General features: G+C 27.7%; 5 protein-coding genes across 8 annotated transcripts; 3 read left to right on the forward strand and 2 right to left on the reverse strand.

Annotated features, from left to right (window-relative positions):
- Positions 1-158: 158 nt before the first annotated feature.
- On the forward strand, positions 159-1,351 carry LOC127071322 (multifunctional methyltransferase subunit TRM112-like protein). The gene is made up of 3 exons (XM_051010445.1): positions 159-398; positions 569-670; positions 752-1,351. The coding sequence occupies exons 1-3, from the start codon at positions 321-323 to the stop codon at positions 944-946; spliced, it is 375 nt and encodes a 124-aa protein (XP_050866402.1). The 5' UTR covers positions 159-320; the 3' UTR covers positions 947-1,351.
- Positions 1,352-1,631: 280 nt separating this feature from the next.
- Positions 1,632-8,252, reverse strand: LOC127071308 (uncharacterized). Of its 3 annotated transcripts, XM_051010422.1 has the most exons (11): positions 8,044-8,252; positions 7,591-7,735; positions 7,008-7,130; positions 6,692-6,891; positions 6,250-6,459; positions 4,890-5,061; positions 4,752-4,818; positions 4,522-4,681; positions 4,219-4,356; positions 3,979-4,092; positions 1,632-3,861 (listed from the first exon to the last, which is right to left on the reverse strand). In XM_051010422.1, exons 1-11 carry the CDS (start codon positions 8,115-8,117, stop codon positions 3,642-3,644), a joined length of 1,623 nt encoding a protein of 540 aa, XP_050866379.1. In that variant the 5' UTR covers positions 8,118-8,252; the 3' UTR covers positions 1,632-3,641. The 3 variants fall into 3 exon arrangements, with proteins under 3 accessions (XP_050866379.1, XP_050866381.1, XP_050866382.1); XM_051010424.1 differs by lacking the exon at positions 7,008-7,130; XM_051010425.1 differs by lacking the exon at positions 6,250-6,459 and having other exon boundaries at positions 8,044-8,251.
- A 395-nt stretch (positions 8,253-8,647) lies between these two features.
- Positions 8,648-16,030, reverse strand: LOC127071305 (RNA-binding protein 26). Of its 2 annotated transcripts, none has more exons than XM_051010417.1 (10): positions 15,863-16,030; positions 14,925-15,043; positions 14,532-14,829; positions 13,357-13,521; positions 12,847-13,208; positions 12,070-12,318; positions 11,154-11,654; positions 10,192-10,976; positions 9,781-10,035; positions 8,648-9,659 (listed from the first exon to the last, which is right to left on the reverse strand). In XM_051010417.1, exons 1-10 carry the CDS (start codon positions 15,919-15,921, stop codon positions 9,579-9,581), a joined length of 2,874 nt encoding a protein of 957 aa, XP_050866374.1. In that variant the 5' UTR covers positions 15,922-16,030; the 3' UTR covers positions 8,648-9,578. The 2 variants fall into 2 exon arrangements, with proteins under 2 accessions (XP_050866374.1, XP_050866373.1); XM_051010416.1 differs by having other exon boundaries at positions 11,154-11,666.
- Positions 16,031-16,192: 162 nt separating this feature from the next.
- On the forward strand, positions 16,193-19,730 carry LOC127071314 (septin-2). The gene is made up of 8 exons (XM_051010433.1): positions 16,193-16,768; positions 17,007-17,124; positions 17,226-17,562; positions 17,714-17,825; positions 17,890-18,082; positions 18,165-18,292; positions 18,385-18,558; positions 18,643-19,730. Exons 1-8 carry the CDS (start codon positions 16,739-16,741, stop codon positions 18,814-18,816), a joined length of 1,266 nt encoding a protein of 421 aa, XP_050866390.1. The 5' UTR covers positions 16,193-16,738; the 3' UTR covers positions 18,817-19,730.
- Positions 19,731-20,008: 278 nt separating this feature from the next.
- LOC127071316 (proliferation-associated protein 2G4) lies at positions 20,009-24,272 on the forward strand. Its single transcript, XM_051010436.1, has 7 exons — positions 20,009-20,169; positions 20,818-21,052; positions 21,280-21,442; positions 21,541-21,720; positions 21,823-22,071; positions 22,223-22,369; positions 22,699-24,272. Exons 1-7 carry the CDS (start codon positions 20,085-20,087, stop codon positions 22,801-22,803), a joined length of 1,164 nt encoding a protein of 387 aa, XP_050866393.1. The 5' UTR covers positions 20,009-20,084; the 3' UTR covers positions 22,804-24,272.
- The last annotated feature ends 857 nt before the right edge of the window (positions 24,273-25,129 follow it).

A 25,129-nucleotide genomic window follows, 5' to 3' on the forward strand; every position in this document is an offset into this window, starting at 1 on the left:
TTAATAAAGATTTAATATTACCTTTTATCAATTTTCATTGATTGTTTTATTTATATTTATTTACTATTGTATTCATTCTTATAAAAATAAAAATAAAAATTTTTTGTAAAGAAGTGGACTTCATTACTTATTCAGAATATTATACATAAAATATAAAATGTAAAGAAAGTAAATTAAAAGAAACATGAAAATATATAGGTGACATACGATGCTTACGCTTCCAACATTCCGCGCTGGAACGCTTGCGCGCGCATTGTATTGTTAGTTCTGAACGAATATTTGTATACTGTAATTACAACGATTTTTAATTTAAAAGAAAAATGAAACTGTTAACACATAATATGTTAACTTCGAAATGCTTAAAAGGCGTTACTGTAGGTTATCCTTTAGGGATCATCGTAAGTTTATTTCATAAAGAAACCATATTTGAAAGGTTAAAGACAATCAATTTTGAAATGTTAAGGTTAACACTTCATGCACTTGTAAATTTTACTCTAAAAACTGATTTTTATTTATTATTAAAAATTATTTACGATATTATAATAAAGCATTCTTAATAATTTTACAGGCAAAAGATATCAAAGTATCGGAAGTAGACTTCAATTCAGAATTTATAGCAAGGATCATACCAAAATTGGACTGGACAACCTTGTGGAAAGCTGCAGAAAGTGTAAATTTTTAAAATATTTAATTTGATATGTGCATTTTCATATACAATGTTCATATTTTTAGTTAAAAGATTTTTTTATAGATTGGACATGTTGGTGAACTTCCTCAAAACTTAATAGAAGATTATGAGAAAAATGAAGACTTTTTAAAAAAGGTACACCATGTGCTATTAGAAGTAGAAGTTATAAATGGAGATTTACTGTGTCCAGAATCAGGTAGAAAATTTCCTATTAATGATGGGATACCTAACATGCTTTTAAATGAAGATGAAGTCTAAATTTTATAAGAAAATTTATTAGTCATAAAATCATACATTAATACATGTATAAAATTCTTGTATATTATCATTAATACTGATATTTGCCAATAGAATATAATCTTTATGTATTCAAATGTTATAATTAAGGACATGTAGCATAGAGTTCTGTATAGAGTATTGTGTTTTACATTCTTATAATTTAATTCTTTTTCATTTTCTATAATTATAAATTATAAATGTAGATAATACTTTTTATATTGTTTTAAGATTATGATATAAAAAGATACATTTTAATAGAACATGTACAACTGGAACAATTACAGTTTTGACTAAATTTATTAGAGATAATAAACAAGTTCAATTGTTTTATTGCACAGATATGTATAGATACAACGAAATACAATTTTGTTTTATCACTTGCAATATTTAACACATACCATTATTGTTAGCTAAAAGTTTACTATTTTTTTATCTATAAATGTTGATTATTTAAATATTTGAAAAATCTATTAGGAATGTGATACAGGCATATTCATTTTTCTATCCTTATAAAAGTAAAATTATATTAAACATTATGAAATATGAAGAATATATTCAAATTAGAGATTTTAATGAAAATACAAAAATTCATTTTATTACTTTCATATATTCGATTAGATCTGTAGTCTGTTAGAAATATCACACTTATAAGTAGAAAAATACATGATAAGTAATTTAATTATTTATTCAGGTATTAATTATGAAAAAAATAATATTATTTTTGATTAAAATTATGTAAATGCATAAAATATGTTCTAAATAATTAATGTAAAGATAATAAGAGAGAGAGAGAGAGAAACAGAAAGAGAGAGATACACATAGTTTAAAATACTAAATTTACTATAATCTAATCTAAACAACCTACTATAGCAAATAATGAATTCATGCAATAAAGTATTCCTTTCCAAATATTCAAATGAAACTTTTCTTACTAAATAGAAGATATTTTCTGTTAATTTTAGTAATATATATTCACATTATTTGCTGTCTTATACACATTGATATACATTCACCAAAATGTTATATAATATAATATCTCAAAAAGTATAGATGTGCTTAACATTAAAATATATAATTTTTTTTAGTAGAACTAGAGAGCCCATTTGTTCTATTTGCATTAATCTTCTGCATTCAGTATTACTTAAAATATAGTCAAAATATATTATTTATCCACCATAATTTTTCAAAAGTTAAAAAGCTATAAAAATAGCTCTCAACTGATGTATCAACCACAGCCCATCTGTTATTGATTCTGAACTCGCATATTAAATCTTTTTAAAGGCAGGATTATTGAATGAAGCTATGAAAATACCTCTATCTATTAACTTAATTACAGCACTTATAAGTTTTATACTTGACATTCTTTTCTTTTTTTTAATTTTTCGTTATAAATCATATATCTCAATTATGATTTATATTATATGTTAATAAATTGGAATTTATATTGCAGATATGCGGAATTATATTTATTATTTTTTATATCATGGAATGTTTGTATCATAAAAAATTAATGTCCATTTGAATTATTCACTAGATTATTCAATTTAAACGTACTCTTATATTTAATTGAAATACTTAATACTGAATATTTTGGCTTTCTTATTTATTAAATATCTTAATCTAGTTTGTTTTTATATCTATTGATATTAGTTTAAATGAATGCGAAGCTAGTTATATTTCTAGATAATCTGAACCATTTACGCATTTGGTATAGTACATAAACATTTAAAGAAACAAGAATGATAGACAATACTATCTTTACATAATTACAATTATAATAAATTATTTCATATTTATAAATAAATATTTTATCATTATACCACAAATAATTTCGTAAATCATTGTTTAACAATAAAAATATAACATGAAACAAAGTTTTCTGGATATATATATATATATCACATATATATATTTTTATATTATTAGATTTGTTAGGATATGTTAATGTAGAAGTGATGTGATATTTTTGAATCACTAAGGATAATACATTCTTAAATCCTTCTACTCCTTTAATAATACGAATATATTGAATGTAAGCAGATATTGTGACTATTATTGTTTTATATTTTCGCATATCTGTATTCTAGTTATAGAAATATTGTTAATGTTATTGGTTTCTTTGTTATATAAAGACCAAATATGTTTCAACTTTTTATACAATGGAAACAATACTAAAATATATTTTTCCAATAGAATAGAAATATATGACTAATAACAATAAAACGTATTATTTATATCAATAAATATGTATTTTCATGTTTAATTTAAATAATAAAAGAATATATGCAAATGAGACAAGAAAAAAAAAGATTTACATTTTACAAAAATATTTGAGAATATATCTAATATTAATCAATCAGTTATATTAGACATTTTCAAATTTCTATAAGTATACTTATTATTACTAATGTAGTGAACATTAGTATGCTATATGATATTATCATAATAGATGGAGGGATAGCTGTGTATATCTGATGAGAAATAAATATAGGCATAATCATTTGTTAAAAGATGTTAAAAACAGAAATATGAAGGTTTAAGACTTGCACATTAATAATAAATTGCGAAAGAAAAGCATAAGAGAACTATTATTTATAGTCATTTTTGGAGAATAAATTATTTCAAGTCAATTTGCAAGTGCAAAAAAACTTAAAAAGAAACATCCACATATATTTCATTTACCACGGCTTTCTGTATTAGCTAAATTCCTTTGAGAATATATAGAACCTTCTGCTAATCCTCTTAACGGACCTTTTCGTAATTCTGCATTAGGACCCTTAGCAAGACAACCTCCTGATACTAAAGATGCATCATGTCCCATTGCTACTGACTTTGGAAATTGTTCTTTTGATAATAAATTGGGATCTGGTCCTGACCATGGTGCATAGTCTGGTCTGAAATGATTTAATATAATTGTTAATTAACAAAATATAACATTATATATATTAATATTATACAACATTAACTTATATGACATTATAAACATAACATTAATTTTTACTACAGCTTACAATAATAAATCGTTATTAGCTCCTTTTGATAATTCAGGATTTGGACCAGTAGGTTTTAACAAATATGGAGATTTATGTTCGTTATCTTCAGTGGTACTAGTTCCACGAGAAACTCTAAAATATCAATATTTTATAAGTTATTGTATAATTATTTAATTTAAGATATTTAGTAATATAGATAATAATATCTGTAAATCTTTAATCTAATTGTTATAAAAGTATGATACACAAATATCGTACTTTGGTATTTCTATTTTATTTTTAGATCTCTTGGATTTCTCAGGATCAATTTCTTTAACTACTTTTTTAATTGGTGATGCTGTTAGTTTTATAGCTTCTGTTACAGGCGGACTTCCCTTTCGCTCATCGCTTCGACTGCTGTTAAGACAATTAAAATATAAACATATATTTATATCAATATCTATATCTATATCTATATCTGTATCTATATCTATATCTATATCTAATCTATATCTATATATATGTATATATTTATCCATACATATAATAAATGCATTAATGAGCGCAGTGAATATGAATTACCTTTGACTACTGGAAGTACAAAGTGGCCTTGTAGCTTCTTCTGCAACCATAATATCTAATATGTGTATTGCTCTTTCTTCGTCATAATCTACGCTGTCCATAGCAAGCACTATTACTCTCTCTGGTACAGATTTATATTTTTCCGTCAAGCGTGCCTTCACTGAAATTATTTTATACATATATTTATTATATATTAAGAGAAGAATATATATATTTTTTGAATAATATACTTTTATTTTTTTCCTCCAAACTTTTCATACGAGGAGGTGGAGTTGGAGCAGTTCGTTCATTCTGACCCTATGATTAAAAAGAAATGTATTAGAGATTCACACTAAATATTTCATTACCTGATAAAACTTATCACTTACTTGATCTTTATCTTTCTTCTTATTCAAGGATTTATTAGGAGCAGTAAGATTTCGTTTTTCATAGCCTAGATCAATTAATTTTTCAGAAGCTTTTTGAACATTATTTTCACTTTGTTCCAATATATCAAGTAACATTGTTTCATCAACTTTAGGAAATACATTTTTCAGGTACCTGTACACAAATTTTCAATATATAAATTAAGAGAAGTTTCGAATGTTGATAATAGTTCATATATGATCTAAAACACAAAAATGTGTTCAACTTATACTTCAACATATTATATCAATACATAAATAGATAAAATCTACCTCTATAAGGTCTTATTGATTTTTCTCTTTTTGAATATAAAACTTATACGTGCTATCTTCAAAAGTAAAATAAAGATAATGTGTATTAAAAATATGTTATATGATATGCATATTTGGTTGAGAAATATAAATGATTACATATTTTTGCATCAAGCAGTAATATTGAACAAAAATCTTTTCTTAAATATTTAAATCTGTAAATGTGATTAACTAATTATTTTATTAAATAATAGTAGTTTAAGCTATTTAAGCTATGAGATGGTTTTTAAGCATAATATACATGCATATATAATTATGCTGTATTAGAACAAATGAAATTTTTAAAATTACATACACAGTTGAGTTATTGATAGACTTAAATTGAGAGTTTACATATAGATAATTTTTTGGATCATTTGTTCTTACACAGATGTTTACAATAATTGACATTTACACAACATTTTAAACATTACTTCGTGCCACTAAATGTTAAACAAAAGGTATATAGATGATAACAGAAACTAACCTATCTATGATTTGTGTAATGTTTATACTACCCAACGTCTATGGTACTGTAAACCAGGAAGAAACTGAAAAGTAAAAAAAATTCCAAATAATGAAATCTTAACTAAAATAAGTAAATCAGACAGGATACATTGTCATTCTATAAAGACCACAGATACAAATAGAGACATAATTATGTTTAAATATCATTATTTTTTAAATGCTACCAAATATCAATTTTTCTACCGTGCGTGACACAAAAAATACTTGTAAAATTTATATAAATTAAAAAATTTACCAGATTCGACATATGCAATTTTTCGATAATTGCGGAAGTTCGAAACGTAGTAGTATTTTGTAGCAGGGAAATAATTGATACATGCTATTGCTACATCGCAATGATCAAATTGTGTACACAAATGAAATATACCAGAAATTTACAAAGAAGCAAGGAAAGAGTATTACTTTGTTCCAGATCTGGTATACTTCTTATTAATCATAACAAGATACGATATCAACATCTAGCATCCAGAGTGGGTGAGACTGAAACTATAAGTATGGGATAAACCTAAGTTTCATTTTTGGGGAGTTAGGGGCTGGCCGAACCCCACGAGGTGGACTCAATGTTAAAGCTGCATGTATAGCATGAGCTGGTAGCCTCCATCTTGGTATTGCATATTTTGAGTGTACTCCCATAGGTGTACACGGTCCTGGAGCGCAAAGAGGATTCTTTTCCACTTGGAGAGCACTCACAACCAAAGCTGCTCTGTTATGGTATCTGAAAGCATCGGCTAGGAACTTAGCGCTAAATTTAATACAGAGCTATATGAAAAAAAGTGAAGAAAAAGAAACCATGTACAAAATGATAATTAATTATAGCATCATAAAAATAAATACAAATGTGATGAGAGAAATAATAAAACAGTAAATATTTGTTAGTTTAAATGATACATAAAAGAATTAAATATAGTTAATGAGAATTAGCTTTTCAAATTCAGTAAAACACTTACTTTTTTAATAGCAGTCGTATGTGAGTATCAGAAACTGTAGGAAACATTGCATTGATTTTTGCAACTTGCAATTCAGAATCAGAATCTTGTGTTAAAGTAGTTTCCATATTTCTCACTGGTGTTGGTGATCCCAAAGTAATTTCACCAAACCGATTTGTCATGGCACTCATTGATTTCATAGATATTGGAGTTTTTAAGTCCTATATAAAATACATATATATATATATATAAAATTATCAAAATTAAATATTATAAAATATAATCTATTTTAATTTTAAAAAAAGATATATGCATTAATTTAATTAACATTACCTACCTGTAAACTAGGTGGCAAAAATGCAAGTTGAGGATTATGAAAAGGCGATGGTGTTGGATAAATTTGAGGAGCTCTATGAGCTCCTGTATAAACTAAATGTCCACCACCACCAATTCCTCCAGTCTTGAATATATACAGTATATTTTATATTTAATCCAAATGCAGCATGTGTATATTGTAAAAATATACATACTTTATATCATGTATAAGAAACCTTTACATCATTTCATTAAAATTATATAATTTTATACAAGATGAATAAAATTTTTTTAAATAACTATAAATTTTATACAGAAACAAAAAATAATATAAACAGTATACATAGATAATAAAAAGAAGTTTTATAAAGTTTTAAACTATTACTTTTCTAAAAAGTATTAAAAAAATAATATAATTATCTATTCTACATTTTAACTTCAAATAACTTAAAGAAATATTTGGTATGTTTGGATTTTTATTCCAATTAATTTATAGATAAGTAAAAACTTTTATAATTAGCAAACTGCAATGGATTGATTAGTTTAAACCAATTATTGATCTTTATATTTGAAATGAAAATATAATAAAATATTTTTTAACTGACCTGCATAGGTATGTCTTGAGAAGTAATGGTTGTGGCAGAACTTAATGCTATGGAATTTTGTGTCTGTACGTATTGAGAGTATTGCCAATATCGTATCCTTGGATCTTCCCATGTTGTTGTTCGGTTAAAATGGTCTATGAAATATCTGAAAGAAGATGTTCATTAATATCTAATAATCTATGTACTTTAGCAAAATTTATATATATATATATATATATATATATATATATATATTATCTAATATAATAATTATCTTTAATAAAATAAATTTTATAAATATTCAACAAAAATTTATATTTAAAATAATATATAATATATAACAACACAATTAAAGATCATACATAAACGAAAGAATGAGAGAAGAGAAATTATTTGCACTGTACAAATAAAATTTTTACAGATACAAATGTTGTTAAAATTACATTATATTACTTCCAATTATAATTTACGTACGGACGTCCACTACGAGAATCATATCTACACTCCCAACCAGGTGGTAATTGACTTCTATCACTTTGTTCCGTCATTTTTAAACGTGTTTTGATAATTTAAACGTAATTCGTGCTGCGACGCGCTTTCCTTGACCTATTCGTCGAAAAATTCTAAGTTAGTAGAAATCGAATATAAACGTAGCATAGAATTTATCTATAGAGAATATACTTCGTAGTATAGATATGCGCAGATACCCATTGCGCAGCGTAAACCAAATATCGGCCAATGTTTGTTTATCGGTCATCTAATCACCGTGTAAATACATATATAACTTCTGCAAGTACATAACACTCATATATAACAATATATGCGATCTTAGCTTTTTTACGAGATAGAATACTGAAGGAATTAAGGTAAGTAAGTTAGAAAGAAATATTTATATGTATATAGATATATTAAATTAATTTAAATCTTTTAAATTTTTTAATCAACAAGTAATCTTCCCCCTCTTTTTTCAAAAGATAACTTCTAATATTAAGTCATTTTTGTGATTATTCATTGTAACAATGAACATGCAATGTATTTTACTATTACTTCTATCGAATGGGAAAAAACGCACGCAAGATTAGTTTTAAAATGTATCAAATAATTTATTTCTGACTCTACTAGTATCAGAACACATTTTGATTTCATCATAAATTTTTAGTGCATGTGCATGTTCAAATTGTATATTTATAAATAAAATACTTACCTTCTTATAAAACTGAATGGTTTATGTGTAACAATGATATATTATTTTTGCAATATATATTGAAACAATCTATGTAAATTATGCACTAAATATCTTTTGGCGTTACCAACTTAATTCACTGACATTAGGTAAAACAAAACAATGAAAATTATACATGATACTGTACATGATTACAGGAACAATTTTTAAATAGTACATTTAAGTGAAAGTAAAAAATCATTTACACTACGTTAAGCGTTATACGCTATCTCTTATGAAGAAGATCTAGAATAAGCTATGTGTATTATACAAATTATAAATATAGTTTTCTCGCTTTCGACAGAAAAATGTTTTAGAACTACATATGCCTATTTACTCTAGATTTATGTACTACATCATAAAACCTTATAATATCATAACGAGAAATAATCGCAATTCTACAGATGAAAGATGAGGACTTAAAGTTAGAATAAGAGTTTCCCATACAAAACATAGCGATTTTATTCTAGAAATAATGAGATAAATTTGGTTAGTCGTGTTGTGGAAACTTGTATACTGGCCTATTTTCGTGATGCGCATTATTGGACACAGTATAGACATACCGCTATAATGCACACGCATATTTAATAGTATTAACAAGTATTGTAATGCTCATTATAACGCCAATGAGCCCATAACGTGACTTTTTTGACAAAATCATTGTATTTGAAACATTAAGCAGCGATGTAGCAGTCGTGAAAGAACTGAGCAAACATCGATATGCCCAAAAAATGCTACTACCACTGTAGCCAATAACGCACTTTTGTCATAAATAACGCTGATGCTGCTATCGTCGCCAACTGCGTGGTTCCCCATCTTCCTCCTCTTCCTCTTCATTTTCTTCAAGAAGTAATGCTTCTGCTGTTCCCTATAAACACGAACGTTTACATTAGCGTCTATCATTGTTATTTATGATATCGGTTTATTATTATTGTCTCATTAGATTTGTAATTTAAATGTTAAAAAAGAAAAAGAAAACTGAAGCATACTTCTAAATCGATTTCTTCTTCAGTTGTTGGCGGTGCTTGTTCAGAATGTACAGAAAGTTGTACGGATGAATTCAAATTATTTCCGCTTCCACCGCGATGTAAGTGATGTCCGGACACCCAGGTTATAGATAATAATCTATCTTGAAAGGTACGGCCTTTTAACATTGCAACTTCGGCTTCTTTTCTGGATTTATAATTGATTACAATAGATGGTGTTGTATCGTCTATAATTTGGTTCACTATTTCTCCAAATTGCTAAAAAAAAAAGTAATAATCCTTAATATTTCATAAGTATATAAAAAAACATTTTCTTTTCTTTTCTTCATTTTTATTAAACATATAGAATCTCAAATGGTAAATTCTATCATGAATAAAGATTTACTATACTTGTAACTATATTAATCGACTTACTTGAAAATGTGCTAGAACATCTGATTTTTCCTCCGTTTCGTAACCTGAGACTAGAAGACTCGTTGGTCTATGATCTACTGAAACGTGAGCATAACTTCCTCTTCCACGACCCCTATATGAAACTGCATGAGTTCCTCGTATAATTCTACTAGATCTCGCACCTCTACCTACACCTGGACTCGCATGTAAACCTAATGCAGCAGCTTGAGCTCGTAATTCATTTAATCTCTTTTGCAATTCTCCTGCATCTTGACCTTCCTGCTGAGCAGTCATTAAATCTAACTCAGCATCTAAAATCTCCTTTTGAGTTTGTTCTTTGGATTTTATCTGCGATTTATTTCCACAAATTTGTCCATTTGCAGCTAAATCTTTACGTAAATTGTCAATGGATTGTTGCATAGTTTTAATTGTTGCCATAATTGCATCCTTCTGTTCTGGATTCTTCTCCGCTTTATCTATTAGAACTCTAATTTCTACAAGATGTTTGTCTAAAAGTTCTTGCTTTCTTTTCCTTAAATCAGCAGTTAATTTTATAGCTTCTTTACGTTTTTCTTCCTGCTTTTTCTTTAATGTTTCTTTAGCTGCCAGTATCTCCTGCGTCTTTTTTATTGCTAAAACCTTTTCTTCTCGTGTAGGAACTGCTGCCGCTTTTGGTGATGTTGGAATCACATTCTGTGTATTTTGTTCATCTGACGAGCGACGTGTGGGCACATACTCATTTTCCTCCGATTTTGCTGGCAAATTTAGAGCAGCACCTAATCTTTCTTTTACGGAAGGACGGCAACCTTGATAAACACAATTATATGTTAATAAAAATTTGACGATAACAATATGTTAGATTCGATTTATTGTTATTAATTTATAAAGTTATTAATTTGTAAATAAATACAAAAATTATATACAAAATTAACTATTTTTTCAATAATTTCATAAAACATACAAAAATGTAATCTTTAATTTACCTGGTGGTACATTTTCTATAGCTCCACTAACTGAATTATTATTTATGTTATGCCAAAACACTTTTATAAATCTATTATTTAATACAGCTTCAGTGCTTCTGTATGCAGCTTTAGCTTCTGTAGGTAACTGAAAAGTAACCAAAGCTGCTTCTGGATCACCTCCAAAATTAACTTGAATATTTACAATTTTTCCAAATTTGGAAAAGTGATTATTCAATTGTGTTATATTGTTTAAACTTCGTGGAACTTTCTTTAATTCTAAAGAACAGTTAGCTGGATTGTGCACTGCTCTTTGTTTTGGTCCAAGACGATTAAAATCAAATGCTTGTTTCCGTTTCAATGGATTTGCTTGACTATGTGTTATTTCTGTCGAATTTGTGTGAGGAATTACTGGTACACTAATCAATTCCCTTTGACCTCTTCCATAAAGTCCAGATCCAGTCTGTGGATGTCTACCCCATGGCATTCTTGGTTCCATACTAGGGGCATCTGGATTGTATTCTGCAAATGCATCTAACATATTCTTGTTATTGTCATTACATCTCATCAAATATTATTGTCATATTCATTCAATATAATTCATTCAATACATTCATCAAATATATTGTCATATTCATTTATAATATTATAACTTTCTTAACTGCATAAACTTTGTAACAATAAACAATATCTTTCTACTTTAATCGCTCGCTTAACTGATACTAAATTATTAGGGATCTTTTAAACAATTTTGCCATCTAAATTACTACTAAAGTATATTCAATGAAATAGTATTAATCTTTGATAGTATTTCAAAACAATCGGTCTCTTATTTGAGAATTAATATATCGTTCTAATATAATTACATATCTTCGATAGAATATTGGAACTGTAATCATTGTAAAAAGAAAAGGTATTATATAGATATACTTCCTACCCATATTAGAATGATGTTGATTTCGTAAGTGCGGTGGTGGCAGACTTGCGAGCGGAAGGTGTGGTGGCGGTGCATTGCCATTGGGACCTGGAGGTGGATCTGGTACTGCTGTTACCGGTACTGTACCTGGAGCTTGATGACTATGTGGTCCAAAAGTCAAAACACGACTTAGAGCAACGTCCTCCAATACAACAGGATCAGTACCATGATCATAAGGACAAAGATCTCCTCTCATACAATATCCTTTCTCTATAAAAAAAATATGCAATATTCAGATATATACTTCATATATTTTATAATCATCAACCCTTTCGTTACGAAACTATAACTATAATCATCCATCATCGCATATTTGCTAGTGAATTTAATCACCTGTTAAAATTTCGCATTGATTCACAACATTTGATTATATTAGTTCAATATAACTTGAATAAAAAACTAATAATTTATTTGACGCGACAAAGTATCAAATGTTACGCTTTGTCAGCAATAAAGTATTAGTTCAATCAGTGATAAAAAACACGGCTGGTACTCGCGAATGACGTTGCCGTATCAAAAGGGTTAAAATTCATGAAATTTGGGAAGTTATTATCATTATTTATTATTATCAGTATTGTTTCAATTATCAATGATAAAATTACTTAAAATATATCATTAAAGGTATTCTTAGATATTTTATTGCTATTCATGTATTTTAGTAAAAATTTTTAAGTGACACAATATGTATTCTTTGAAAAATTCAATTTGACAATGTAATCATAGTCAAGAATTACGTACCATCAAAATCTCTACATCTTCTCTTTGCTTGAAAAGGACCAATTTGGTTGCTTGGCATATTAGATGCAACAGCAACAACACTTTGGATCGATTGACTTGTAGTAGATAACCTCATGTCTACGTCTCCGTGATTACTATCTTGTGTTGGAGTACCACCACCCGGACTTCCTTCTACCCGTTCTGATCTATCTACATCCAACCTCTCTGAACGTTCTATTTTTTTACGATCTATGGATCTTGATCGTGATCTGGACCTCAACGGGGTTGGAGATCTATTTCTGAAACGTGCTCTATGATCGCGACTATCGGGGCCATCTCGTAACCTTGGTCGTATTGGAGATGTACTACGACTTCTAGTGCGTCTATATAAACAAAAGAAAAACAGAAATCCTTATTACTCTACCCTCACCAAAATTATTCTTAAAATTATCTTTATATAGATATACATTACAGCAATTTGATAGAATGCATATAAGAATAAACCATTTTAACAAGAATCGTTCGTGCAACCTTCTGTCGTGTCGTCTAGCTGTAATAGGTGGAGATTCATTCCGCCATGGACGACTCCTATCACGTTCTCTGTCACGACGAATGTGTTCTCTGCTTCTTGATCTGCGTCTATCTCTTTCCCAAGAACGCGATCGTGATCTTGTCCTTGATCTCATACGACCACTCCTATAAACATATTTGCAGAAAAAAAGTAACACTTAAAATAACAAGTATATTAAATTTTTCCAAAAAGCAAAAATAATTATATGGTTATGCATTGAACACCTTCCTTTTTAATATCTATCCTTGTTCTACTATATTTTATATGAGACTTGTACAATAAAAAGAAATTATCTCCATAGTGGCTGCTCCTAAATGTTCTTGAATCCAAGCTTATATGCTTACTTTTTTATCTAGTATAAATATAATACATCTATAACCTCTAGTACACACCGCTTGCTGTGGAGATAATCTTTTTCTATCTTATAAACTTCATCAAATAAAACAAATTGGATCAGGCAGAAGTTGTAAGAAAGAAAAATGTTCCTAAATTTATGTCCATCGAATCTTTCTGCTTAGATCAACTTCCTGAGCATTCCCTATAAGAAAGATACTTATTGAAGATAGACTCATAAATAGGAAGCAACAATATCAAAGATGAAATTCACAAATACTTGCAATAATGATATTAAATTAATAATTATTAGTTTTTAAATATGATTACAACAATTATTTAACAAAAAGTATTATTAAAATCAAGTTAAATCAAATAAAGAATTTGCAAAGATTAATATTCATATATTAAATCTTCAAGTCTATTACAATAAATTTAATTAATCACAAAAAATATATAGTAGAATAAATTAATAGAATTGCAATTTTATTATTGTTTTTAAATATTCGTACCATATATTATGAACCATTATATTATAGTATGATAATTTCATTAATTACATTTAGTTACTTACAAATATATGCTGTATATTAATGCAATGTTAATAAAAATGTAGAACCTTTTTTCATGTACATAAAATCATATTTATTAATTCTACGAACATAAGATAAACAACTATCTAAATTAGAGGTTCAGGACTACTAATGAGAAAAGTCATATTATGCATTACGATACGCTATAAATTGATAATTATATTATGTTTCAAAATTAAAAACAAATAATATTTAAAGAAAACACTTACCGACTACGAGAACGTTTTTCTTTCTCCTTATCACCCTTATCAGAATCAGATTTTCTTGTTTCACGCTTGCAAATAGCTGTAGGCGTCGAGCCATTTACTTGAAGTGGTGCAACAGGATTAGTAATTACAGGAGCTAAAGAAATTGTTGCATCTGCAGTTTTTTCTGATGTTACCACTGGAGGTGGTGGATTTACACCTGGTGGAGTTCTACCACCATCTGGATCTCCCTTAGTTGGTGGAAGTATATATTCTTGAGTCTCCAAAGTTTTAAATAATAGCTCCACAAAATTTTTAGTTTCTATTATCATATATAAAATATATAAATGATTAACTATTTGTATTGATAAACATAAATTTACTAAAATTTATAAATTATAAAAATAAAGAAGATACCTTGTTGCAAAAATACATCAAGCTGTTCTACCATACAACCTCTTAACTCCTCTAAGGTTTTATCTTTCTTAACCAAGGCATATACATATTTAGCTAATGCAGCAGGATCTGCATCACAGCTGTAAACAATATATATATGTTACTATATATTAAATTCTATGTATATATATATGTATATACAATATTATGCAAAATGTAAAAAGAAGTTTAAAAACGATCTTATTACAATATACACATTTATATTTATAACATACATATGCTTTATAAAATTTTGTTTTACTTCCTGTAAAGCAGTAATATACTGGAATTACTTTCCTACTAAATTATTTTTTAATACTATAAAAATATAAAATATAATACAGATTGCTAAATACTATACGTTATATATACATATATGTATATAATATATAATATATATATATATGTATATACATATATATGTAAGGTACATATCCATACATATGCACGCGCGCGCATGTGTATGCGCGCGCGGCATAGAGACACACACATAAAGATACACATATGAAGTATCTCTAAAGCGTTATTAGTATTATTATACGATTGAAATTAATTTATGAATACACATATGCATCTTGTAATATTATAATATGCAGATGTAAAAGTAATAATAAAAAAAAATAGTTTACTTTATAGGAGTTAAAAGTCTCAATAACCCTTTAATGAGAAATTTTCATTGCAACAAGAATGATATAATCATTTAATTAAGCTTGGAAGGACATATGTCGGCGATCCAAAAATTGTGATGAAGTTAATTTAAATAATATCTTTTTTGTGAAGTAAAAAACGGCACATGTACGGCCATTTATGCATCGTATAGATATACTCGTCCGCGCGCGCATACATACATACATGCATAGATGTACGCATACACATATACGCAGCACACAAAACGTACTTGGACAAGCTGGCCTACTTACAGCGGCTCCAAAACGGCAGTAAGCCACGCTTTGAATTGATCTGGATTCTCTATTATCATTTTTAGTAAAATCGCAATGAAAAATGCATAAAAGTCTTCAAACGCACTCGTTAGTTAAACGCTTTCTGGGCGGGAATAAGCACTCTTCTATGTAAAGACAGTCGCCATTCTGAAATTTTACACCCAATATAATTTTCATGTAGATAGACAACCTTGTTCCAGTAAACATCACTAGAGACGAAACGATCAAATTTTGCGTATGCGCATACGTTTGATCTTTTCTGGGAACTGAAACTACATTACTAGAATGTTCTCAGAGCGAGCAATACGACGGTAACGCCATCGTCTCTAGCCAACGCTTCAAGGAGACAACAGATTTCCATTATCCTTTTCCCAATTTTCATCGTTTTTCCAGTGTTCGCGTACAATGTTTCATTATCATTATTCATTCGTTACATTTTCGTTATAGCGTTATTATTATCTTGTTAAATAAAAACATAAAAACTGTTTTTAGTGAAATATTCACGTTTTGTAACCACGTCGCCTTCTCCAAGTACGGATCAACAAGCCGGTGCTACAAAAGACGAAAACCCTATACTGTCTGTAATAGGATATATCTAGTCAAGTGACGGAAGGAAGAAAAGATATTCATCCCGGATACAAAACATTTCTTGTTATCGATAACTCTTATTATAAACCTTTTGTAATAGTGTTTCGATACTCAGTCGTCAGAAATTATTATCTTATTGAATGTATATGCTCACGCGCGGATTGAAAGATACTGCTTTAGAAAGGCTGCTAATAGTAGCACGTGGCGTCAATCCGTCAAATTTGGTTTGAAACATATCGCACTGTTTTTAATCCATTCTGTGTAAAAATGGCGAGTTTAGAGCTCGAACGAGGAAAGGTAGTACAATTATAAGCATTTTAATTTAACGTATTTTTTCTCAATCAAAAAAATAATGTTATCTTTAATAGGCGTTATTCCAAAAAATACAATGATCATTGTAGTAATTGTATTTTTATTCGATCAACTTGATATAATTGCAGTTGTAATTGTCAGAATAGTATTATACCATGACAATTTTAATACATTAAAAATTTTATTTATTCTTTTTATCTTCACAATATATTGGTTTTTCCAGTTGGACTCTTCTATACGCAATTTGAAGCTCTCAGGTCATGTAGGTTTTGACAGTCTTCCAGATCAATTAGTTAATAAATCAGTTCAAAATGGATTTGTATTTAATATACTTTGTATTGGTATGATATATTTTTATATTTATAAAGGAACAAAAATATACCTTTTTGTTCTAATACTAATTAATTATATAATAAATTATAAAATTAATAAATTTTTATAGGTGAAACTGGTCTAGGTAAATCGACTCTTATGGATTCATTATTTAATACGAGCTTTGAATCTACTCCAAGTCCACATAATCTAGCATCTGTAAAATTGAAAGCACATACCTACGAATTACAAGAAAGTAATGTTAAACTTAAACTTACCATTGTTGATACAGTTGGATATGGGGATCAAATTAATAAGGAAGATAGCTTTAAAACAGTTGTTGATTACATAGATGCACAATTTGAAGCTTATTTGCAAGAAGAATTGAAAATCAAACGCTCTTTATCAACTTATCATGATAGTCGTATCCATGTTTGTCTTTATTTCATTTGTCCAACAGGTCATGGGTAAATATTTTCAAGAAAGCAATATAAGTTTTGAAATTCTTACGAGTAAGAGGAGTTTTTTGTTTTGATAATATTACTTCATTTTATTTATATTTTACTTACTATTTTACTGATTTCTTAATATCAATTACAATTAGCAATGTGTTTTTAGGCTTAAGTCAATTGATCTTGTATGTATGAAAAAGCTGGATACAAAAGTTAACATTATTCCAATTATTGCTAAAGCGGATACAATATCAAAAACCGAACTGCAAAAGTTTAAGGTAAATAATTTGTAAGTTTAATTTAAAATAATTAGTATTTTCATTTTATGTAATTTTCTTACAGAGTAAAATTATCTCAGAATTGCAAAATAATGGAGTTCATATATATCAATTTCCAACAGATGATGAGAGTGTAGCTGATGTGAATTCTAGTATGAATGCACATGTACCTTTCGCAGTAGTTGGTAGTACTGATTTTGTACGAGTTGGAAACAAAATGATGCGTTCACGTCAATATCCTTGGGGTACAGTTCAAGGTAAAGAAATTAATACAATATAATATATCACTGATACTTGATATTATATAAACAAATAATAACAGAAATTTATATATAACAGTGGAAAATGAATCTCATTGTGACTTTGTAAAGTTACGTGAAATGCTCATTAGGACGAATATGGAAGACATGCGTGAAAAAACCCATTGTCGTCATTATGAATTGTATCGTAAGAGAAGATTAGAGCAGGTGAATTTTTATATAATTCTATCAATAGATAGTATTTCTAAGTCTCAAATGTGTAACGTTAAACTGTGAAGTAATAAAATAATCTGTTTTAGATGGGATTCAGTGATGTTGATAGTGATAACAAACCTGTAAGTTTCCAACAAACTTGTGAAGCAAAAAGATCTATTCATTTACAAGAATTACAACAAAAAGAAGATGAAATGAGACAGATGTTTGTTGCAAGAGTGAAAGAAAAAGAAGCTGAACTTAAAGAAGCTGAAAAAGAGGTAAATCTTATTAAGAACTTTCATTAAAAATACAACTGTTTCTTATTATTTGTGCAATTTTAATTTTCATGTAAAATATGACAGCTCCACAATAAATTTGATAAATTGAAAAAAGATCATACGGAAGAAAAAAAGAAATTGGAAGAAAGTCGGAAAAAACTTGAAGATGATATTTTAGAGTTTAATAGGCGCAAGACGCAATTTGCTCAACAACCACAGCATCATACGCTTACATTAGGGAAAAGTAAGAAAAAGTAATATATCTAAATGCAAAAATATAATCCTTATATAAGGAGATATTAACAAAAATGGAACTATAATCGGGATAATAATATATTACAGTATTCATTTACAATTTAGATGCAATATTTATCCAAAGTGTAAAAGATATATAATCTTTGTAAAAAAAATAAAATAGAAAAAACAACCATTGCACAACATAATATAAATTTTATTATGTCATTATTACTGATATAAATATTTACATATAATGCATAAAAATTGACTTAAAATAAACTCATTTTGTAACAATTGTAATTATTTTAGTAATTTTACTTTTAATTTATATTGTACGGTAATAAAATATTTTTAAATTACCTTTTCTTTCAAAATGGTTTTTAAAGAAATATTTTAAACAAATTATTTATAAAATTATTAATCTGTAGAAGTTTCTGATTTCTTTATCTTAGGTTAAGTTCTTGATATCTTTATTTTATAAGTATCGTATATATATTCTTGAATAGTTTCCCTTCATTTTTTAATAGTTTTGTTAACTATTTAATAGATAATTATCTAAATGAAAAATGTACGTATAGCTTCAAAGTAAAAAAAAAGTAAGAAAGTAACATCAGCAAAACAAAATTGTATGGCGTATTTCCGCCATCTTGATACACCACTTTTATATTACCGTATAATGTGTTATTTCCAACATTGTTGCTTATATTTAGTTTATGATTGCACGATGTAAAAAATAATGAAAAGTGAGGGTTGGTTGGAATATGAGCTATGTGGTGGATTTGATATTAAGTTTGCTTCTAAGCATGATCTATTCATATAGTATATATTTTATATGATTTAATAGTTATGTGTATTAAAAGATGTGTGTGTGTATATATGCTATGTGAAAAAATTAATATTTCATTATTTATATTAAAATGACGGCTATATTTCAATTTCTGCCGCATATACATATAATGAGACACGTAAATTCTATATACCATTACGATCGTTTGTAAAATGATCAAGTTATTATTTTCAAACAATCAATGATATTCTTTTATTATGAAATGAGAAAAGAATTAGTACGCTTATGATCGATGTTCTTTTATTTTACTTGTTTTAAAAAAAGTAATATATACATCGTTCGAGAAAAGATTCAAGTAAAAATCTAATCAAATCATACCGGCATATATGATACTTGTATAGAAGACGTTATACAGCATACAGTGGCGCCGACTACAAATCGAAATACAAATTATACAAGAGCTTCTGAAATCACGTGACCACAGATGTAGTGTGCTGAAGACATGGCGGACAAGGAAGAGCCTGAGAAGACCATTGCCGAAGACTTGGTTGTTACCAAGTATAAAATGGCTGGCGAGATAGTAAATCGTAAGAAAACATCTTACCATTCTTTCGAGAAGTTTGAAAATCAAAAATGATTTGGGTGTATGTTGCCGTCAATGGTTACTTGGCTCAATTTTGGTACGGCCATATGGAACGTGGCGCGCCAATGCCGGGCTCTTACCATGTGGGATAGCTAACATTGACTCTCGTTTTAGTATTTTTTTGAGATATAGGTTTCTTGAAATTTAAACAAATTTTAAGAATATCGCTCTTATAAATATCATAATTGTACGCTTCTGCTTATTCTCGATTTTTCTATTAAGTTTTATCAGAGAATTAGCTTTAACATGAGATTTTCGAATTATATAAAATATTCTCAGTAATGCCCGCGTTTTCTTTCATCAAGTAATTGAAGCAGTTGAAATGTCTTTATACAAAATTTAATTTGGATTTAATATATTTACGCAATTGGAATTAAGAACATTTCTATACAAAACTAATATCTCTTTTTTAATAAACAAATATAAATTTAAGAATTATCCAAAAAACGTGATTTGTAAAGTAATGCAACCATTATTAAAATCTATAAACATAACCATTTTAAAAGGAATTATTTTAAAAATATACTAGAATAAATAAAAATGTTAAATCTATTATTTTAATTATAAATTTGAAGTACCTTATTTATTATAGGTGTACTGAAACAAGTTTTAGACAAATGTATTGTTGGAGCATCTGTGAGAGAGATATGTGAATATGGAGATACGCTTTTAACAGAAGAAACTAGTAAAGTTTTTAAGAAAGAGAAGGAACTTAAGAAAGGAATTGCTTTCCCAACCTGCATATCAGTTAACAACTGTATTTGTCACTTTTCTCCTATTGCAAGTGAACCGGATCTAATACTCAAAGATGAAGATATGGTTAAAGTGTAAGTGCATATTATTTATTGTAAAATAATCTTTAATTGCTTTACATAAGTATTAGTCAACACAATTTATAGGTGTGCTTGTCAATGAAAGCAGTTTATATCCGTGCACTTGGATAAATCCATTATTTACATAAATACCACTGTGTTAAGTACAGATACCAGAGGCAGTCTAATGTTGTTAATAGTAAAGTAAAATAACATTGGTCATTGTAATGTATAATTTTTAGTGATCTTGGAGCACACATTGATGGCTTTATAGCAGTTGTGGCACACACTATAGTTATAGGCTCTTCGACGGAACGCAAAGTTACAGGTAGAAAAGCTGATGCAGTTTTAGCTGCACATTATGCATCTCAAGCTGCGCTAAGACTTTTAAAGCCTGGAACAGAGGTGTGATACGTTACAATTTAAAAAATTAAAATATAGAAAATATAATTTCCATGGTGAAATTAAACTGCATCAGTCTAATACTAGCTATATTTTTGTAGACATACACGATAACGGGAACAGTAGAAAAAATTTGTGATGCATATAAGTGTAAACCAATTGAAGGAATGTTAAGTCATCAATTGAAACAATTCAAGATAGACGGAGAAAAAACTATAATACAAAATCCAAATGATGCGCAAAAAAAGGAACATGAGAAGTTCACGCTTGAAACCCATGAAGTAAGAGAAATAAATTATGTATTTTAAAGAATTAATCATTGGAATTTTACAAATAATAAGCCAGTATATTTATATATAATTATGTTAAATGTTTTTTTTTAGGTGTATGCAATGGATGTACTTGTTAGTACAGGTGAAGGTATTGGACGAGAGCAAGACACTCGTGTTACTATATATAAAAAAACTGAGGAGACATATCAGCTTAAGCTGAAAGCATCTCGCATGTTTTATTCAGAAGTTTCCAACAAACATGGACTAATGCCTTTTAATCTACGTACCTTTGAAGATGAAAAGAAAGCAAAGATGGCAGTTCTTGAATGTGTTAATCACAGGTTGATTGAACCATTTCAAGTAAGGAGTTCATGAAATTTTGTTAAAGTATTAATTTATAAATATATAAAATATTTATATTAAAATATAAAATGTTTATATTTATATCTATATCTATCTATCTATCTATCTATCTATATATATATAAATATCACATTTTAAATTATTTCAGGTACTATATGAAAAACCAAATGAATATGCTGCACAATTTAAGTTTACGGTATTATTGATGCCTAATGGGCCACATAAAATTACTGGTATTCCTTTTGATCTTGACATTTATCAGTCAGATTGCGTAGTAGAAGATCCAGAATTGAAGGTATATAAAATATCTATCTAAACTTTTTAGATACTATTTTTATGATTTTTATGATTTTTATGAAATGTTCTAAAAAATTTATAAATAGCATTTTTTTACATTCTATGTTATTATTACAAATTTTATTTAATTACAAAGAAAAACTATTTGTATATATTGAATTATTTAGCAATGTAAAATTTTTTAACTTCAACATTTTTAACTACGATATATTTACAATTATAAATTGAATTCAAGAGGAAATAATTTAAGATGATTGTTCAATTGATTACGACGTACGAACGTCTGATGTTCAGTCTGTTTTTGTAACAAAATCATTATCTTTGCAGAGTCTTTTATATACTTCTGCAAATCCAAAATCTGCGAAGAAAAAGAAAAAGAAGGCCGAGAAAGCTGTAGGAGAAGTAGCAATGGAAGTTGACGCTAAGGCCTAACACAATGAAGTTATGCTCGCTATGATTTATTGTCATCAAGCACTATCCCTTTCATATTATCTAGCAGTATAAAGAGTAAAATCAGAAACTTTTCAAAGAATACTGTATTTCAAATTTTATTCTTAACCATTGATGCCCACTTTGACAAAATGTAGATTTTTATGTTATAATGCTTTTATCATTTCCATACATCTCATTTACAAATTCAAGTTCAGCCAACGCATAAAAGTGCTTATAATTTGAAAAGTGTCTAGTTTTACTCTGTAACAATGACACTTCATCACACTTCATGTTATAATTCATTGACACTTACGTTTTTATACCAGAACGTCTTTCAATGACGCAGAGATTGTTACTCTACACAAATCGATGAATGTTCTTGAAAAATTGTTGCAGATATCTTACATTACCTTACATCTTACATAATATTTAAACTAATGTCACTTTAATAACAATACGTAATTGATTTTTGTGAAATATCTCGATTAATCGAACCGACAATGAATCGTATATATATACGTCTTTATTAATATTCATAATTATTTAATTATAAATATGCCTTTGTTTTACATATAGCATGCACGCATCATGCATATATTTCTATATGTATGTGTGCGTGTATGTGCGTGTACGCGCGCGTAAGTGTGTGTCATAAATATATACATATACCGCCTTTGACTTTCTTTTACATATAGGGACAAACTTTTTGATAATGTTCATTAAAACATAAACTACAACATAAACAAATTGCATTACCCTCATTAACTTCGGTTATTTTAATAATCAATTTACGTAAATATAAACTAGTCACAAAACAGCAACAATTTTGTGTCAGTGGAAGTATAGTGGGTAGGGTTGAATACACTTAATTTGATAAATACTAGTTCTATACAATCTGATTTTATACGTTATCTCAGTGGTATTTGGGAATTTAAACTGTAAACACATTTGGCTTGAACTTGTAAATTTGGAAAATATGTCTGCTAGGATTATGCATAAACAATGAAATACTAATAAGTTTTAAAGTGTTTCGTTGCGCAAATTCCTCGACGGAAAGGCAATCATTCTATAACCTATATTAAGCACTTATAAAAATTTTATATCGGCAATTGAGAAGTACTTTGCATAGATCAACATTTGCTTCTCGTATTGTTCGCATTTAACGAAATGGAAAATGGACCTCTATCGTATAACATACTTGGAAAGTATTCGACTTATTGAGGTAATAAGCGCAAAATATTAACAATGTGTGTTAAAATAGTTTTATATAAAAAGGATAGATGTGTCTGTTACAAATATTTTTTCTAAACAAATTGTGTGTATATGTCGAATGTTACAGAATGTGCTTATACGACGAGAGATATCATAATCTTCTGACTGTGCACTGTCCTTCCTTTGCTTTTAATCATATTTTAAGATTCGATTTATCATTATATTAATAATAAAGGTATGTAATATGTTCCAACTGACTACATTATTTATTTTATGTAGTCTAGCGCATGATAATATAATATTGTGAATTAAATTATATATGTTATGATCAAAGCAATATAAAAAATTTTTTATGCAGAAAAGGACAGTGCATCATAAATGTTTATTAACGTGATCATACAAAATAAAAGGTAATATTATTTTGATTAAATTAATATTTCCGCGATAGTTACAATATAAAATGCATTTTTACAATTAATTCATAAACGAATGCCATATGATCATCATTATAATACAGTTTTAATGTGTTAAAGGCCTTCTAATATTTATTTTCTTTTATTTTTTCATCAAACATATATAAGAATATCTAAGAAATTTCAATAATTTTAGATCATGACAAGTAACAAAGTGATAACAACTGTTAAAAATTCTTTTTCTATTTAAAGATGTTAAATGGAAGTAGGGGAAAAAGTATCGTTAAAAATATAGGTTTTAATTTAAAATGATAGTTTGCTTTAATTAATATTGTTTTGATTTAATCAAGTAACTTTGGCCAATTTTAACAAACATTGTGTTATATAATTCATTATTGTAAAATGTGAATTTTAAATCCTTTTCTTCAAAACTAGTTTAAAAAGTCGAATTTTGTGGTTTACGATATATATTGAATTTTTATGAATTCGCAATTTTTATTCATATAATATTTCAAAATCAATTATCTAATTTATAATTCATCATGCGTCATGCAGAAAACTTATATACTTTATCAAAATATCAATACATGGTAAGAAATATTTTAACTCTGAGTCATTACACCATGTATAATGAAGAGAAGTTTTTCATGACTATTATTACTTGTAGAAATATACTATTAGTAAATATGTACATACATTGC

The sequence above is a fragment of the Vespula vulgaris genome, chromosome 21 (assembly GCF_905475345.1).
Source record: "Vespula vulgaris chromosome 21, iyVesVulg1.1, whole genome shotgun sequence".
Classification (NCBI taxonomy): domain Eukaryota; kingdom Metazoa; phylum Arthropoda; class Insecta; order Hymenoptera; family Vespidae; genus Vespula; species Vespula vulgaris.

Coding starts and splice junctions, on each gene's coding strand:
- LOC127071305 (XM_051010416.1), bottom strand. CDS start 15,921: ATGATAATAGAGAATCCAGATCAATTCAAAGCGTGGCTTACTGCCGTT. Junction 13,522..14,531: donor GAAAAACGTTCTCGTAGTCG/GTAAGTGTTTTC, acceptor ATATGTTTATAG/GAGTGGTCGTATGAGATCAA. Junction 9,660..9,780: donor AAGAAGAAATCGATTTAGAA/GTATGCTTCAGT, acceptor TCGTGTTTATAG/GGAACAGCAGAAGCATTACT.
- LOC127071314 (XM_051010433.1), top strand. CDS start 16,739: ATGGCGAGTTTAGAGCTCGAACGAGGAAAG. Junction 17,826..17,889: donor CCGAACTGCAAAAGTTTAAG/GTAAATAATTTG, acceptor ATTTTCTTACAG/AGTAAAATTATCTCAGAATT. Junction 18,559..18,642: donor TTAAAGAAGCTGAAAAAGAG/GTAAATCTTATT, acceptor AAAATATGACAG/CTCCACAATAAATTTGATAA.
- LOC127071322 (XM_051010445.1), top strand. CDS start 321: ATGAAACTGTTAACACATAATATGTTAACTTCGAAATGCTTAAAAGGC. Junction 399..568: donor GTTATCCTTTAGGGATCATC/GTAAGTTTATTT, acceptor ATAATTTTACAG/GCAAAAGATATCAAAGTATC. Junction 671..751: donor TGTGGAAAGCTGCAGAAAGT/GTAAATTTTTAA, acceptor ATTTTTTTATAG/ATTGGACATGTTGGTGAACT.
- LOC127071316 (XM_051010436.1), top strand. CDS start 20,085: ATGGCGGACAAGGAAGAGCCTGAGAAGACCATTGCCGAAGACTTGGTT. Junction 20,170..20,817: donor GGCTGGCGAGATAGTAAATC/GTAAGAAAACAT, acceptor TATTTATTATAG/GTGTACTGAAACAAGTTTTA. Junction 21,443..21,540: donor TTTTAAAGCCTGGAACAGAG/GTGTGATACGTT, acceptor ATATTTTTGTAG/ACATACACGATAACGGGAAC.
- LOC127071308 (XM_051010422.1), bottom strand. CDS start 8,117: ATGACGGAACAAAGTGATAGAAGTCAATTACCACCTGGTTGGGAGTGT. Junction 7,131..7,590: donor CTCAAGACATACCTATGCAG/GTCAGTTAAAAA, acceptor TATATATTCAAG/ACTGGAGGAATTGGTGGTGG. Junction 4,682..4,751: donor TTTGGAGGAAAAAAATAAAA/GTATATTATTCA, acceptor AAATAATTTCAG/TGAAGGCACGCTTGACGGAA.